General features: G+C 48.6%; 1 protein-coding gene across 6 annotated transcripts in view; it reads left to right on the forward strand.

Annotated features, from left to right (window-relative positions):
• Positions 1-13,367, forward strand: part of PLXNB1 (plexin B1) — an 82,198-nt gene that overhangs the window by 48,863 nt on the left and 19,968 nt on the right. For all 6 annotated transcript variants that reach the window (XM_065845192.2, XM_065845190.2, XM_071812954.1 and 3 more), the window contains 11 exons: positions 292-424; positions 1,085-1,241; positions 4,101-4,209; positions 4,304-4,412; positions 5,021-5,881; positions 6,287-6,412; positions 7,406-7,528; positions 8,434-8,527; positions 8,760-8,926; positions 9,948-10,099; positions 12,177-12,282. In XM_065845192.2, coding sequence (XP_065701264.1) covers positions 292-424; positions 1,085-1,241; positions 4,101-4,209; positions 4,304-4,412; positions 5,021-5,881; positions 6,287-6,412; positions 7,406-7,528; positions 8,434-8,527; positions 8,760-8,926; positions 9,948-10,099; positions 12,177-12,282 — 2,137 coding nt within the window. The remainder of the gene's footprint in view (positions 1-291; positions 425-1,084; positions 1,242-4,100; positions 4,210-4,303; positions 4,413-5,020; positions 5,882-6,286; positions 6,413-7,405; positions 7,529-8,433; positions 8,528-8,759; positions 8,927-9,947; positions 10,100-12,176; positions 12,283-13,367) is intronic.

Genomic DNA, 13,367 nt, shown 5'->3' on the forward strand with positions numbered 1-13,367 from the left:
GCGATGTGGTTTATTCCAGCGTGTCTGTCTGCTTGCTGGCTCTGTCTCTTTGCAGAATGCCATAGAAAATAGTTTATGAGTCTTGAATCAAAAAGCGCCTACTCAACTATATATTGGCAACAATTCATCCTCTTATTGGAGGTGATGGGAGGCTGAGACTTTCATGGCTGGTGTAGCAGCTTCCCCATGGCCCTAGCAAGGCTTCGGCCAGCCGGTGTTGGCTTGGAAGCCGAACGTGTCCTGCTGTGGCTGCACAGATCTCTCACGGGGCTTCTTGCTGTTTCCCTGCAGGTGCAGCCGCCGCTCCGAGTGCTTGCGGTCCAGGTTGAGCGAGCAGTGGCTCTGGAGCTTTAACTCTACCCAGCAGTGTCTGTCCGTCCAGTCACTGACTCCAGCCAATATCAGCAGAGAGGAAAAGAGAAATGTGAGTGGTGATGATCCTCTGATGATGCTCAAGAAGTGTAGAAAGTCCTCTGCGAACTCAGAGGAGTCACAAGTCTTGTGGTTGCTTCAGCCTTCAAGCCCATGTTGTCTGCCTCACATAAGAGACTTTGGCTGTACCAGAAGATAATTTAGTTGGTTTTTTCCCCATAAAACTAAATGTCCTTGCCTGCTAAGACTTACTTACGGCTGCTCCAGTGGAGTCCCTCCTTGCTTTAGTATCTATAAGGTCCCCACATATGTGTTTTCACAATGTTTCTGACTCTTGCTGTCAGGAAGATCTGGAAGGAGGTACCCAAAATTATGGCTTCAGTCTGGCATGTGGGAGCTGGCAGAAAAGCGAAGAAGGTGCTGCAGTGTTTTGAAGTCTGTCATTATGTCAGGAGGTGGCAAGAAACCTGTCTTTTGCTAGAGACTTGAGCAAAGGGAGAAGTTGCCACTTGCTTGGTGGATGCCAAGTTCAGTTTGGAAATGGCAAAAAATTATGAATGGAGTAGTCAGTTTTAGGAGGCCGTATAAGAAAATAGGTGTATGTGTAGATAACTACTTATGGGGCTCTTTGAAAAAATAGAACCAGAGAATTAGATGAAATAAAGAATGTGTTAGAGGGCAAATTATTTACTGGATATTATTGAATTGGTAGGTATTTCTGGCTATCTCGGACTTACCTTCTCTGCGTGAGGAAGAATTCTACTCATGTTACTTTGAAGATTATGAAAGCCCAGCAGTTCTGACAGAGTCAGGAATCATGTGTCCTTCTCCAGATCCCAGCCAAGCACCAGCTCTGCCAGCAGGAGCAGGTCAGTGAAATGCTTTAAATGAAGCACGATAGCTCTGATACCATCGCTGGGAGAAAGCACGTTGTAGGTCCGTCAGATTGCCAGGATTAACAGCCATGAATGTATCTGGTCTGTCAGCAGGTGTTCATTTCATTCTGTCATAATATCTGTTTGCTTTCTACTTGCATGTCACATACATCCTGTGCTATTTTGGGCTGTTGCCAAATTCCGATGCCAAATTCTGGCAGTTGGAAAGGAGATCCTGCTTGAAGGGTTGTATGCAAATCTGAATATGATCTGAAATGCAGCCTAGAGTGGTGGCTGGTTTGGCAGCTTTGTCATAAATCTGGAGAGAGAACTCTCTTAAATGCTGCTTTATTATTTAAATCAAACAAAATGCAAACCTTCTAAAGGTAGTAGTGGGAGAAGGAAGTTCCTGTAAGGAAAGACAAGAAGAGGCCCATGGTACTTAAAGTTAGAAATGAATCTGCAATGCGACATAATGTCAGAAAATACGTAGTCAGGTCTCTGTTACTGTGAATGATAAATAACTGGCTGAGTATTGCTCCAACTGGCCACTCTAAAGAACCTGGAAAGTTCTTGATTCATAGTCTTTGCATTGGATCTTATCCAGCCTGTCAGTGTGAGCTCAGATGAGTTGATCTCTTCAAAGAGCTTGTTTGTCTGAAGTAAAAAGCAGATCTCAGTTGGGAAACATTCCACACGATTCACCTGAACGGCTAAACAGCTTTTCCATGCAAGTATGCACCTCGCTGATAGGTCTGAATTAATCTCCATGGACATAACGTGACAGCAGAACCTGGCGAACACACTCATTCAGTCTCAAACTCATTCATTTTCAATATTATTTTAGCTGTTGGGTTTCACACCGCTTTAGTCTGGAACAAACCGACCAGGTCTCCATCCAGGGTGGTCAGGCACAGAGGGAAAGAGCTTCATGCACCGCCAGGCCGAGGGGCAGGATCGGCTTCCCTGGTTAGTTCTGTAAATGTGGGCCTGAATTTAAGCACAGTTGTAAAAAGTCATCGTAGATAAAGCCACAGTCTAGTTCTTCTTATTCCAGGCTTCAGTTACTCTTCTTGACTCCTTTGTAAGTCGATCTTGCTTTTATTTCAAGACTCCGTAGATGCTTTACCTGCGTTATTTTCATATTGCACCTCTGAGGCTTAATGAGTTGCTTCTGGTTTCTAGCCTAAACTTGCTCATGGATGGTTTGTGTCCGTTTGATCTATTTGTGTTGTCCTTTTGCTTCCACAGCTCTTCTCCCACTCAGTGAACTATATCCAGGCATTCTTAGCACAGAGTTTTGCTGTGTTAACTGTGCCAATTTTTAATTCATGTTCTTTTGTTACTCAGACTTCCTCCCTCCTTCACTGTGTTGCTGGTCCTTCTTTGCACAGCTTCTGTGTTCTGCTAAGATGAATTTCAAGCTGGTAACCACAATCATACACTGTTTTCTAAATTAGGTCTCCTCAGGGCCTTAGGTGTTGGCACTTTTCTATTCCTACTTATAATACTTTTCCAAGCTCACTAAAATATTTGCCTTTTTTAGCTCTATTTTGAAGGTTACATACCGGCTCGTCTGTCACTTTAAGCTGATGAGTTCCAAGTTGATAGCAGGAACTCTTGCTCTCAATTTGCAAGTGCTCAACCTCATCTTCTGTACTGTTGAGCAGCATTATTGGCAGTCATGGGAAAAAATGGCCTTTTTGGAGACAGGAATATTTATAAATATGGTGTCATAACCCTGAAATCCTGGGAGGTGTTAGCCCTTTCACCACTGCCAAATGCAATCACCTCTGTGACAGTGATGGGAGCTGGCAGTACTGTGGTCACTCCTGCCTCCAGCTGCATGTGATACCCTTATTTTCTCCTAATCATGGGTTTGCATACACACCTCATCAGCAGCTATTTTACTCGCATGCTGCTTTACTTGTCATCCGTTCAGGAAGCCAGCTTAGGCCTGACTGATCCTCCAGACATGTGAATTGTTTTGTTGTGAGTACAGCTCACTTGCAAGAGGAGGTCTGATTTCTGTGAGAGGAATGATAGACGAGCTTCTTGCTACTTATTTTTTGGTTTTTAGCAAACTGCATTGAAGAAATTGCAGCTCCTGGGGTTGAGCAGAGCATGTAATATGTTTCTGTTATTTGGAGAGTTAATGCCCAAATCTAGGGGCATTTTTCTGGAACAAAATTAATTAGCTGTTTTAATACTGTCATATGCAAAATATCTCCTTCAGGCTTGTGCTTTCAGCAGTAGTAAGTTTTGACCATCCCTGCAGTTACTTGGTCTATCAGAAAACAGTGACAGTCTCTTCCCAAAGAGAACTGGGCTGTCCTGAGGCTTGTAGTTGGCAGAGACCTGGATTTAAAACAGGTGAGCCTTCAGTCATTGCAAGTGAGATTGCAGGTCTGGTAAACCTCTTCACTGACTCACTACTTAGTCTGGACATAGAACAAAGCTCTGAGGTGAAGGCAGTATGTGAAGGGCACGTCAGTTCTGAGGGTTTGGTTTTCCCTTGGATGACAAAGGAAGACAATCAGCTTTGAGCCTGGAATGTTATGTCTTCCTCTAATACAGTGGATGACAGTGGAATTATAGCAGATATAGATGGAGGGATCTTCAGACTAGTCTTCCTGCCCATGGGTTGGCAAGAACTGTCATCAACTACTCCTGACAAACTTGTCCAACCTGTTTTTAGTGTCCATAGGATAATCCAGTGATTGAGATACTAGAAACACAGTAGGAAATCCGTCCCCATGTTTGACAGTGTCTTTCCTAAAGCATGCTGTCTCTTAACAGTACGGCAGACTTAGAGTTGCTCCATTGCTAAGAAATCTTTATTTTCATTTTCAGATCATGTCACCATAAAGCTCGTAGTGCGTTTCCATGACATCTTCATTGCTTCCGTGGACTTCTCTTTCTATGACTGTGCTGCAGTGGCCCTGCTGTGGAAATCGGCACCGTGAGCACCTGCTTTTTCTTGTCTGTAGGTACAGGGAGGGTGGCTGTCCCTGCCTGGGTCATCCCAGCAGCTGCTTTTCTATCGTTGTTTCCAGGTGCCAGAAATGCGTGAGCAGTCTCTGGGGATGTAACTGGTGCATCCAGCAGCACCTCTGCACCCACAAGGCAGCCTGTGAGGAAGGAACCATTATCTACAACGAAAGGGTGCGTCTCCTACTCAGTCCTAGTCCCATGTGCCTCAGTGAGTCAGATCTATTCTCGGGTAAAACAGCAGCTGTCAGTCACATCAGGCACGGAGCGAACTGCTGGAGCAAAGCCGCACCTCAAAGCCACACAAGGCTCTGTGTGCCTGGTGTTACAAGACCTTGCTGGGTTTCTGGGCAAGTAGATGCCATCAGATGAAGCAGGTCGCCCTCCACCTGGGTTATCCAGCCTGGGCGTTCAAAGTGAGGAACAAGAGCAAGCTGGCAGGGACGCTGCAAGTGAGGAGGTAAAAAAGATGCCCAGTTTGATGCCTGGTTTTGCTGCCACAGATGGCCTTGCAGTTTTGTGGGGGTCAAAGGGAGGCAGACCTCCCTTTGGAGTACAGGCATCTTTGGGAAGAGGGGATGTTGCTGGATCTTCTGCACCATGAACACGCCTCAGTCCTGTCCCAGGACAAGGCAACATGAGATGGGAGCTCTTATTGAAATCCAGAGGGTGAGGCAGCTTTTTGTGAACAATGCTATGAGAAGTAATATAGAGTATTTTTCTGCTTGGGTTTTATTCTGTTTTGTGTCTTTTTCTTACCCCACCGTGTTGTTTTTCTCTAGGCCCAGATCCCAACCTCCAGAGTGTTTCCTTCCTCAGCAGCTCCCCTCACCAAGTCCTCCACCACAGCCCCAACCGCAGCCACCAAACCCATCACCCCCCCGGTGCGTGTGGTACCGAGCACCGTGCCCCCCACACAGCCCAGCCACGTCACCTTCTCCGCAGCCTCGGATACAACAACCGAGCCTACAGAAACCCTCAGCTACACGTACTTGACTCTCTCAACTGAAGCAGCCTCTCTCCAGGCTGTCACAGAACCCCCCCTGCCACCACCAGCAGATAATCCTGCTGTCACTGTGCCAGAGACAACTTCTCCCCCTGCATTTGTCCTCACCAGCCCATCCAAAAACGTGGATCGCGCAGCCTTACCCACTGACGGGCCGGCCACTGCCCAGGAGCCGCGGCACACCGAGCCGCCCACCACCCCGGTGGGTGGTCCTCTGCACACATCTGCCGCACCAGTAACACCTTTCCCTCCTGTCACTGGTTTCAAGTGGCCTCTGAGTTCTTTTCCTACCACAGAGGCACTGACATCTGCCATCCCATCTCCCCAAACCCCCAGCCAGGTGCCGGGGGGTCCCGCTGCCTCTGATGAGTCTCCCAGATTGCTGGGAACTGAACGATCTGCTTCAGAGCTCCCACCATCAGCTCCCCCGGACTGGCTGCTGGGGGAAGGCACCGAGCTCCAGGACACGGAGGACTGGATGGATTTGCTGCAGGCTGAGAATGACACATCCCTCTTCTCTGCTTCTACTCTTCTGTCGGGTGATGGCGATTCTTCCGAGAGGGATGTCCCTGACTTTCCCAGGATCCTCCACCCTGACCTCGACTATCAGTATGATGCCCTTGAATTTTGGGAGGAGGTAAGTTGCTGGGCTTTGCAATCCACACTCTAAGGTGGTAACACTTTGAAATTTTGATACAAATTGCTGATCTAATATTTAAGCACGCAGGAGAAGGTTGTGCCCTCTGACAGTGTAGAAGCTGACCGCTGTAATGTGTGGGGTGAGAAGTGGCAGCCTGCGGAATAAAAATGTGTGCAAGTTTCCCAGGTGTAAAGGTGGCAGCTGCTGTGATGTCCAACATATTCACAACTTTCTGCTGCTGAACTTGGGCTCTCTCATTGCTTTCTTGTAACTTCATGGTAAAGAAGCACCGTTGTGTCTTCATTCTGGACGGGCTTGTTTCTCTGTTGGCATGTTAAGCTTTGATTCCCTGTGTCAGAGCCATGGAGGTCTCTTTCTCTGAAGACCTGTGTTTGTTTTCAGAACGAAGAGCTTAGCTGGGGTCCAGATGCATGTCCCTGTGTGCAGGGAATCCAGGGATCTTCACTGTTTCCCGTCAACGTGGCAAGGAAGATAACCCTGCTGGGAAAGAACTTCCACCTCTATCAGGTAATCAGCTCAGCGTCATCAGCATTGAGAAACTGTATTAATGCAGAGCACTGGACTGCTAAAATATGTTTAGTTGTGGCTCTGCCAAGGTTTCTCCTGCTTACAGAAACATGTAGAGGAATGACCTACTTCTGTGAACAAGGAATTACGTAGCTGGATTTATTGGTGGGTAGGAGGTCACACAGAGAAAGGGAGAGTACAGGTGTGCCCCAACCTGCTGGAGAAGATCTGCATGCCTTTGGATTAAGTTGCACCTGTGCTGCACCATAGATGGTAGTTCTTGGAATAACGTCCTGCTGAATCTCTGCTGATTGGTTTTGTCTCCATAAGCGAAAGATAAGCCATCTGTTCCCTTTCCTTTCTGGCGTGCTCGTGTTAATGTGGCTATTCCTGTCATACCTGAAACTTCTGCAATGGGAAAACCACCCTTGAAAGCTATGTTTCTTGGGTGTGCCTCTGATAAAAAATTCTTTGCTTCTCGAGACAGAGAACTGATTTAGTTATCTTTCACAAACAATCTCCTCAGAACATGCAGCCCACAGACTAATTGTTAGTGTATATGTTAAACCTGATATACTGCACTGCTCAGAGGAGCAGAGCTGGTTACAGATGCATATTCATATTTGTTACAGGAAGTATGTAAGCAATTCAGTGGTAGAAGATTTACAGGAGAGAGAGAAGAAAAATACACTCAGTGTTTTTTTGATGGGCACTGCCCTAATCTGTGTGCTGCACTCTTCCAAGCTGGTGTTTCACAGAGACGTGCAGGCATAACTTCACAGCACCACTGGTTTTTCTTTAATTCCTCCTCCTGAGCTGAGTTGTCCCCACACTGGCTTCCATGTGCTCCCTTCTGGGTGTTTTGTTTTGTGTTGCTTTACCTTTCATGCGTGGAGACAGTGACAGCATAGAGAGCCCTTGAATATAGCGTAGAGTTGGCATAAAGAAGCTCTATGCAGGTGAGAAGTGGTGCCACAAGTATCTTCTCTGCAGGACCAGCACTGGGACTATGAGTGTGTCCTGAATTTGGAGGGGAGGACAGTGGTGATGGACGCTTATGTGGAAGGAGAAGAAACAAACCAGTCCCTCTGTTATATCACCTGCCAGATGAACCAGGTGAGTGCTTAGAATACGATGCCATTTCAGAGTTCACACTGGTACTGGTTTTGCTCAGCAACACAGCTGACTGGAGGGCAAATCCTTTGATGAAAAGAGCGTATTTTGCAAAACTATTTGTAGAATATTTAGCACTGTGGGGGCCTCATCTGTGATGCTCCTGCCTGGTGGTGTTGGTGTCTTCAGCTTGCACAAGGATTGTACAGTCTGAGCCGCACAACCTGTTGCTGCGTTTGCTGTAGCACAGGATGATGCTGTCCCCGAGTCACCGCTGATCGCCAGGACAGTGCCATTTCTGCTTTAGCTTGAGGCGCTGTTGTCCATGGTTCTCCGGATCGTGACTTCTTCTGTGATGGTGATTCTTCCGTGAAAGGAAAAATGCTATAAATACAGTTTTGTTCTTAGCAGTGGAAACTAGCCTGTGCATTGGGAGATTAGCAGGCAAAATTAAAACAGCCGTGTACATTTCTGGATGATGCGTGGATTTTCCTTAGGGCAAGATTTGCAAGCAGAGGTGATATTTTTAGTTCACAAACTCATATAGTTAAGGGAAAGGAAGAACATAAGGCAGTTTTCTGAGCAGATGGCTTGCAGATAGGAATTAGCCATTTGGAAATGCAGTTAGGAAGTTCGACAAGTATCATCATGAGCACACGTTTGTTCTCAATGTTCATTGTCATGAACCAAAGCCTGCTGCTCTTTCTGGAGCGTAATTGTGACTGCATGAACCAGCAAAGACAGGTCTGTGCTGCCACTGCCTCCACTAACGCTGCCCTTTCTACATTCCCAGGGAGCTCTGTATGGGCTGTACGTGCCAATGCAGGATGGTGCTGATGTTTTCTGCATATTCATCTGGCTTGTTCTTGTCTCTAAGTCCTTTGTCTTGATGGTCTTTGTCTTTGCAGTACAGTTACACGGCGCCTCAACTCGAATTCAACGCTGTGGTGTTCGTGCAGAGGCGGCGACACCTTCGAGTGGACAGTGCTGCAGATCTTCACGGTAGGAGCACAACACCTCCCCAGCAGAAAGGCAGCAAATGAGGTGGAAGAGAATTGAGAAATCCTCGGATGAGTCCTACCACAGGGAAACTGAGGAAAACGTGCAGCCTCATTCCTGCTGCTTGTCACAGGGGAGGGAGGAGGGGAGGGTTCTGTGCAAGATGCCAAGTTGCTGGATTATTCTGTGCCCTAGGGGATGTTTGTAGACGCCTCTGAATTTTTCTCCTTTGCAGTGACTTTTTACAACTGCTCGGTGGGACACGCTGATTGTAGCCGCTGCCAAACAGCTGACTCAAAGTACAACTGTGTGTGGTGTGGAGGTGACAACCCCAGCTGTATCTTCAGGGGCTCCTGCAAGGAGGAGATAGAAGACCTGTGTCCAGCACCTCTCATTCACTCTGTGAGTAACTTACTCGCTAGTGTACTGCACCAGGGGCAAGGAGGGCTCCATTCTTCGCTTGAAATCAAAGAACTGTGAACTCAGAGCATGAACAGTGCAGCTCAATAATACATTGGACAGCCAAAGAGCAAGTTAGTCCTGTTCTCCTGTGATCCCTCAGTGCTGTGAGGATGCTAGGCTTTCGTGCTGGGTTTTCAGTTTGCTGATAGAGAACAGTGGAGAAAGATGTATTTTTATCTCACGCGAGCTGAAAACTGGCATGTCAGAAGGAGCAGAATCATTCAGGAGCTGGGAAGGGGTCCACAGGTTGGATTGTCCAACTGTCCCGAGCCAGAACCTGAAGTAGGTTGGCCTAACCTAGGCCTAAGGAGGGCAAAACCTAATGAAAACAGCGCAGCAAGATATGACAGGTTACTCAAATTAATTATTTTTGTCTGTTTATTTTGAATGTTTCTTGCTAACTGCCACATGACCAGTGTCTGTAGCCATGTGTCCCTTTTGCTGTCAGCTTGTCCTCCCTCTGGTGGCACACAACATCCATGTGCTGCATCTTGTCTTAGTTTATCTTGGATGCTGCTCAGGGACAGAGCTTTGACGTTTGTGCAGCATGCGATTCATTGTCGTACTGATGCTGAGGGGGGAATGGTGCTTGCTGCTTCAACACTGGTAACATGTATTGGCTTGTGCATCCCCACTCTTCAGCAGAAATGTCCTGTGGAGTGGTCAGCATGTTGATGAGAAGGCCTTAGAAGTCTATAGTGGATTATCTCTCCTGGGGGGGACCACTGGCAACAGTGAGGCGTGGGAACGAGGGCTCTGACTGCAATGTTCTTTGTCGCCTTTCTTCTGCTGAGGGTGCAACCTGGTACTAGTCCAAGCCAGCAAAAGGAATCCATAGCAGTGACCTGAGCAGGCAGAGTTTGTCATGGGGCAGCGGAAGGACCCTGTGCTGTAGCTCAGTTGCCAAACTGCAGAGCTCTGAGATACTGTGACATTTACACGTGCGCGGATGTCTTTGCAGGTGTACCCCCTGTCTGGACCAGTGGAAGGTGGCACTAGAATCACCATCACTGGCTCAAACCTCGGGCAGAAACATCAAGACATTGCAGAAACTGTCACTGTTGCAGGAATTCCCTGTGCCGTAGATGCTCAAGAGTATGAGATCTCTAGCAGGTAGAGTATCTGTGAAACCTCCTCCCAGAGGCAGGCGCTGGCTTTGCCCTTGGCTGCTGACACCAGCCTGAGATGTCGTTGCCTTTGCTGTAGCAGGTGTTGAGCCTTGCCTGTTCCCCAGGGCATGCCCCCGAGTGAGGTCACTGTCTGATTAGTTACTCGGGTGAGTAACTAATTAGTTACTTAGAGAAATAAGGTTGTGTACAAGGCGATGGCCAAACAGTGCTGCCATACAGCAGCCACACTGCCAGCACAGAGCCCACGGGCCAGCCAGGTCAGGGAGTCACAGCCTTGGAACCAGACAGTTTCGTGGGTGTCTCTCCCAGCCACACAGTGATTTCAATAAAGTGAAGGACGTGGCTTGTGCAAGTGACACTGCTAGCAAAATATTCTGACCACGTTAGCACTGGGTGAGGATGGGAACGGTGTGGTTGGAGGTACGGCACAGATTCTTGCCTCTGCACCCCTAGACTGTCATTCTTCACTTGGCAGCCAGACTTCCACCTCCCAGGAACAAACCAAATGAAAGGACCCTCTCAAGCAGGGACAGACCAGTTTGTTCTGGGGGTCCTGTACCACTGTCCTGATGGCTTGGAGTGCCTGGCAGGTGATACAGTGCTTGTAAAAGTAGTGGTGAGGAAGAGGATGAGAAGCAGGACGACCTGTTCTGCTGAACCCAGCTGATGTCAGCGATAGAGAGCTGGGCAGCTGGTGTGTCTGGCCGGGGCTGGACCATATAACAAGGCAGCGTAGCCAGGTGTTGAGAGGTGTGACTGGGGGAAGCAAGGAGAAAGGGAATATTTGTGCAGATGGCCTGTGGCAGGGCAGGTAGGTGGGACCCTTGGACAAGGGAGGGAGAGGAGCCCAGCAACCAGCAGGGGAAGAGGAGAGCAATTGTGAGTAACCTCTCATCAGAGCTATCACAAACCCATTTTTCCATTCCATGGTAGCAGTAGTTGTAGCACCCTTCCCTCTGGGAGCCAGGTAAGATCCTGCTGGGAAATGGCTGCTGTGTCCAGCGGTGTTGTCCTGTCTGTGCGCCTTGTTTGTCTGGATCCATCTGCTTTCTGTTTTCACACTAGGAATTAGAGCACAATCTTTCTGGGGTTAGCACCGTCTTTGTTCTGTATCTACAAATCACCCAGCATCACACAGTCCTGGCTTGAGATTCCACTGCCCGGGTTCAAATTCCTGAGCCTTTTTGGTTGAGGTGATATAGCTGGGAACATGGAACCCGCTCCTGAGCAAGGCCCAGACAAAATTAATCTCCTACTGTGGAAGAAGTCTGGGAAGTCTCCTGCAGAGTAATTTTTCTGTTAGCAAATCAGTGCTGTAACATGGGATTCCTTGCTGCCCTCCCTGTTCTAAGTACAAACCTGACTTTTCACCTCGTCAGTAGCTCCCGTACCAAATTATGGCTGGAAAAAGGGCTGGGAAGAATGGGAAGTGCAGATCAGGGGAACTGGCTGGTCCCAGAGGGCACTGGCCAAAGACCACTGCCAGCCAAACCTCCAGTCTTGGGTTTTCTTCTGCATCAGACGCAGCACTAACGTGTGGATTGACCGCTGCTGGCCTGGGGTCACTCCAGATGTGACTGATTTTTGTCAAGCACTGGAACAGGCTGCCTGGGGCAGTGGTGGAGTCGCCATCCCTGGAAGGGTTTACAAGACATGTAGATGAGGTTCTCAGGGACATGGTTTAGTGCTAGAGTTAGGTTATGGTTGGACTCCATGATCTTGAGTGTCTCTTGCAACCAAAACGATTCTATGGTTTGACCAGCTCTGGACAACAGAAGAGTTCTTGGGCTCTTGGTGTAGCTGTATGTGGGCTCCATCCTGCCAGTCCCAGAAAGAATAACATTGGATAGAATGGACCTCTTTGGAACCACCCCCTGCTTCTTTCTGCTGCACCTAATCCAGCTTTTAAAGGCGTTTCTCAATACCCAGTTGTCTATTCTGAGCATGTGATAAGGCTGAAAGAAGGGAGCTGTGGTCGCTGGGTGGTTTAGGCCGCGATGCGATGGATCCGGCTCGTCTGCTCGGCCGCAGCGTGACTCTGTTCTGGGGTTGTCCCGCAGCATCGTGTGCGTCACTGGCGGGAGCTTGGCAGAGAGATTTGGGCACATTGTGGTGGAAGTACCCGGAGGAGGACGTGGAGTTTCGGGGCATATTTTCACCTATCAGGTAACGTAACTATCGCTTCTTTAATACCTCTCCCTGTTCTTCCAGTATCTAAGTAGCTGTCTGGTGCATGAACTTAGGGATTCTACCAGGCACTTGCTGCTGGTGTTTTTAGCTTATTTTTCTGATGCTTGTTGTGTGTGGTGTTATTTGGGAGGGTTGGTTTTCCCCCCTCTCTTTCCCCCCTCTCTTTCCCCCCTCTCTTTCCCCCCTCTCTTTCCCCCCTCTCTTTCCCCCCTCTCTTTCCCCCCTCTCTTTCCCCCCTCTCTTTCCCCCCTCTCTTTCCCCCCTCTCTTTCCCCCCTCTCTTTCCCCCCTCTCTTTCCCCCCTCTCTTTCCCCCCTCTCTTTCCCCCCTCTCTTTCCCCCCTCTCTTTCCCCCCTCTCTTTCCCCCCTCTCTTTCCCCCCTCTCTTTCCCCCCTCTCTTTCCCCCCTCTCTTTCCCCCCTCTCTTTCCCCCCTCTCTTTCCCCCCTCTCTTTCCCCCCTCTCTTTCCCCCCTCTCTTTCCCCCCTCTCTTTCCCCCCTCTCTTTCCCCCCTCTCTTTCCCCCCTCTCTTTCCCCCCTCTCTTTCCCCCCTCTCTTTCCCCCCTCTCTTTCCCCCCTCTCTTTCCCCCCTCTCTTTCCCCCCTCTCTTTCCCCCCTCTCTTTCCCCCCTCTCTTTCCCCCCTCTCTTTCCCCCCTCTCTTTCCCCCCTCTCTTTCCCCCCTCTCTTTCCCCCCTCTCTTTCCCCCCTCTCTTTCCCCCCTCTCTTTCCCCCCTCTCTTTCCCCCCTCTCTTTCCCCCCTCTCTTTCCCCCCTCTCTTTCCCCCCTCTCTTTCCCCCCTCTCTTTCCCCCCTCTCTTTCCCCCCTCTCTTTCCCCCCTCTCTTTCCCCCCTCTCTTTCCTCCTCAGATTATAAGAACAGCTGTACTGGGTAATACTAAAGATACTGTAGCCTAATTTTTTTATATTTTTTTTTTTTTTTTTTTACAATGCTAACTATTAAATGCTGAAAGAAAGAGGAAAAATACAGGGTACCTTTCTGATTTGGGGATTTTGTCTTTAATTGGTGGCTTACCATCTTACTAAGACTTCTGACTTTCCTTTGA

Source organism: Patagioenas fasciata, chromosome 10 (assembly GCF_037038585.1).
Source record: "Patagioenas fasciata isolate bPatFas1 chromosome 10, bPatFas1.hap1, whole genome shotgun sequence".
Taxonomy (NCBI): Eukaryota; Metazoa; Chordata; class Aves; order Columbiformes; family Columbidae; genus Patagioenas; species Patagioenas fasciata.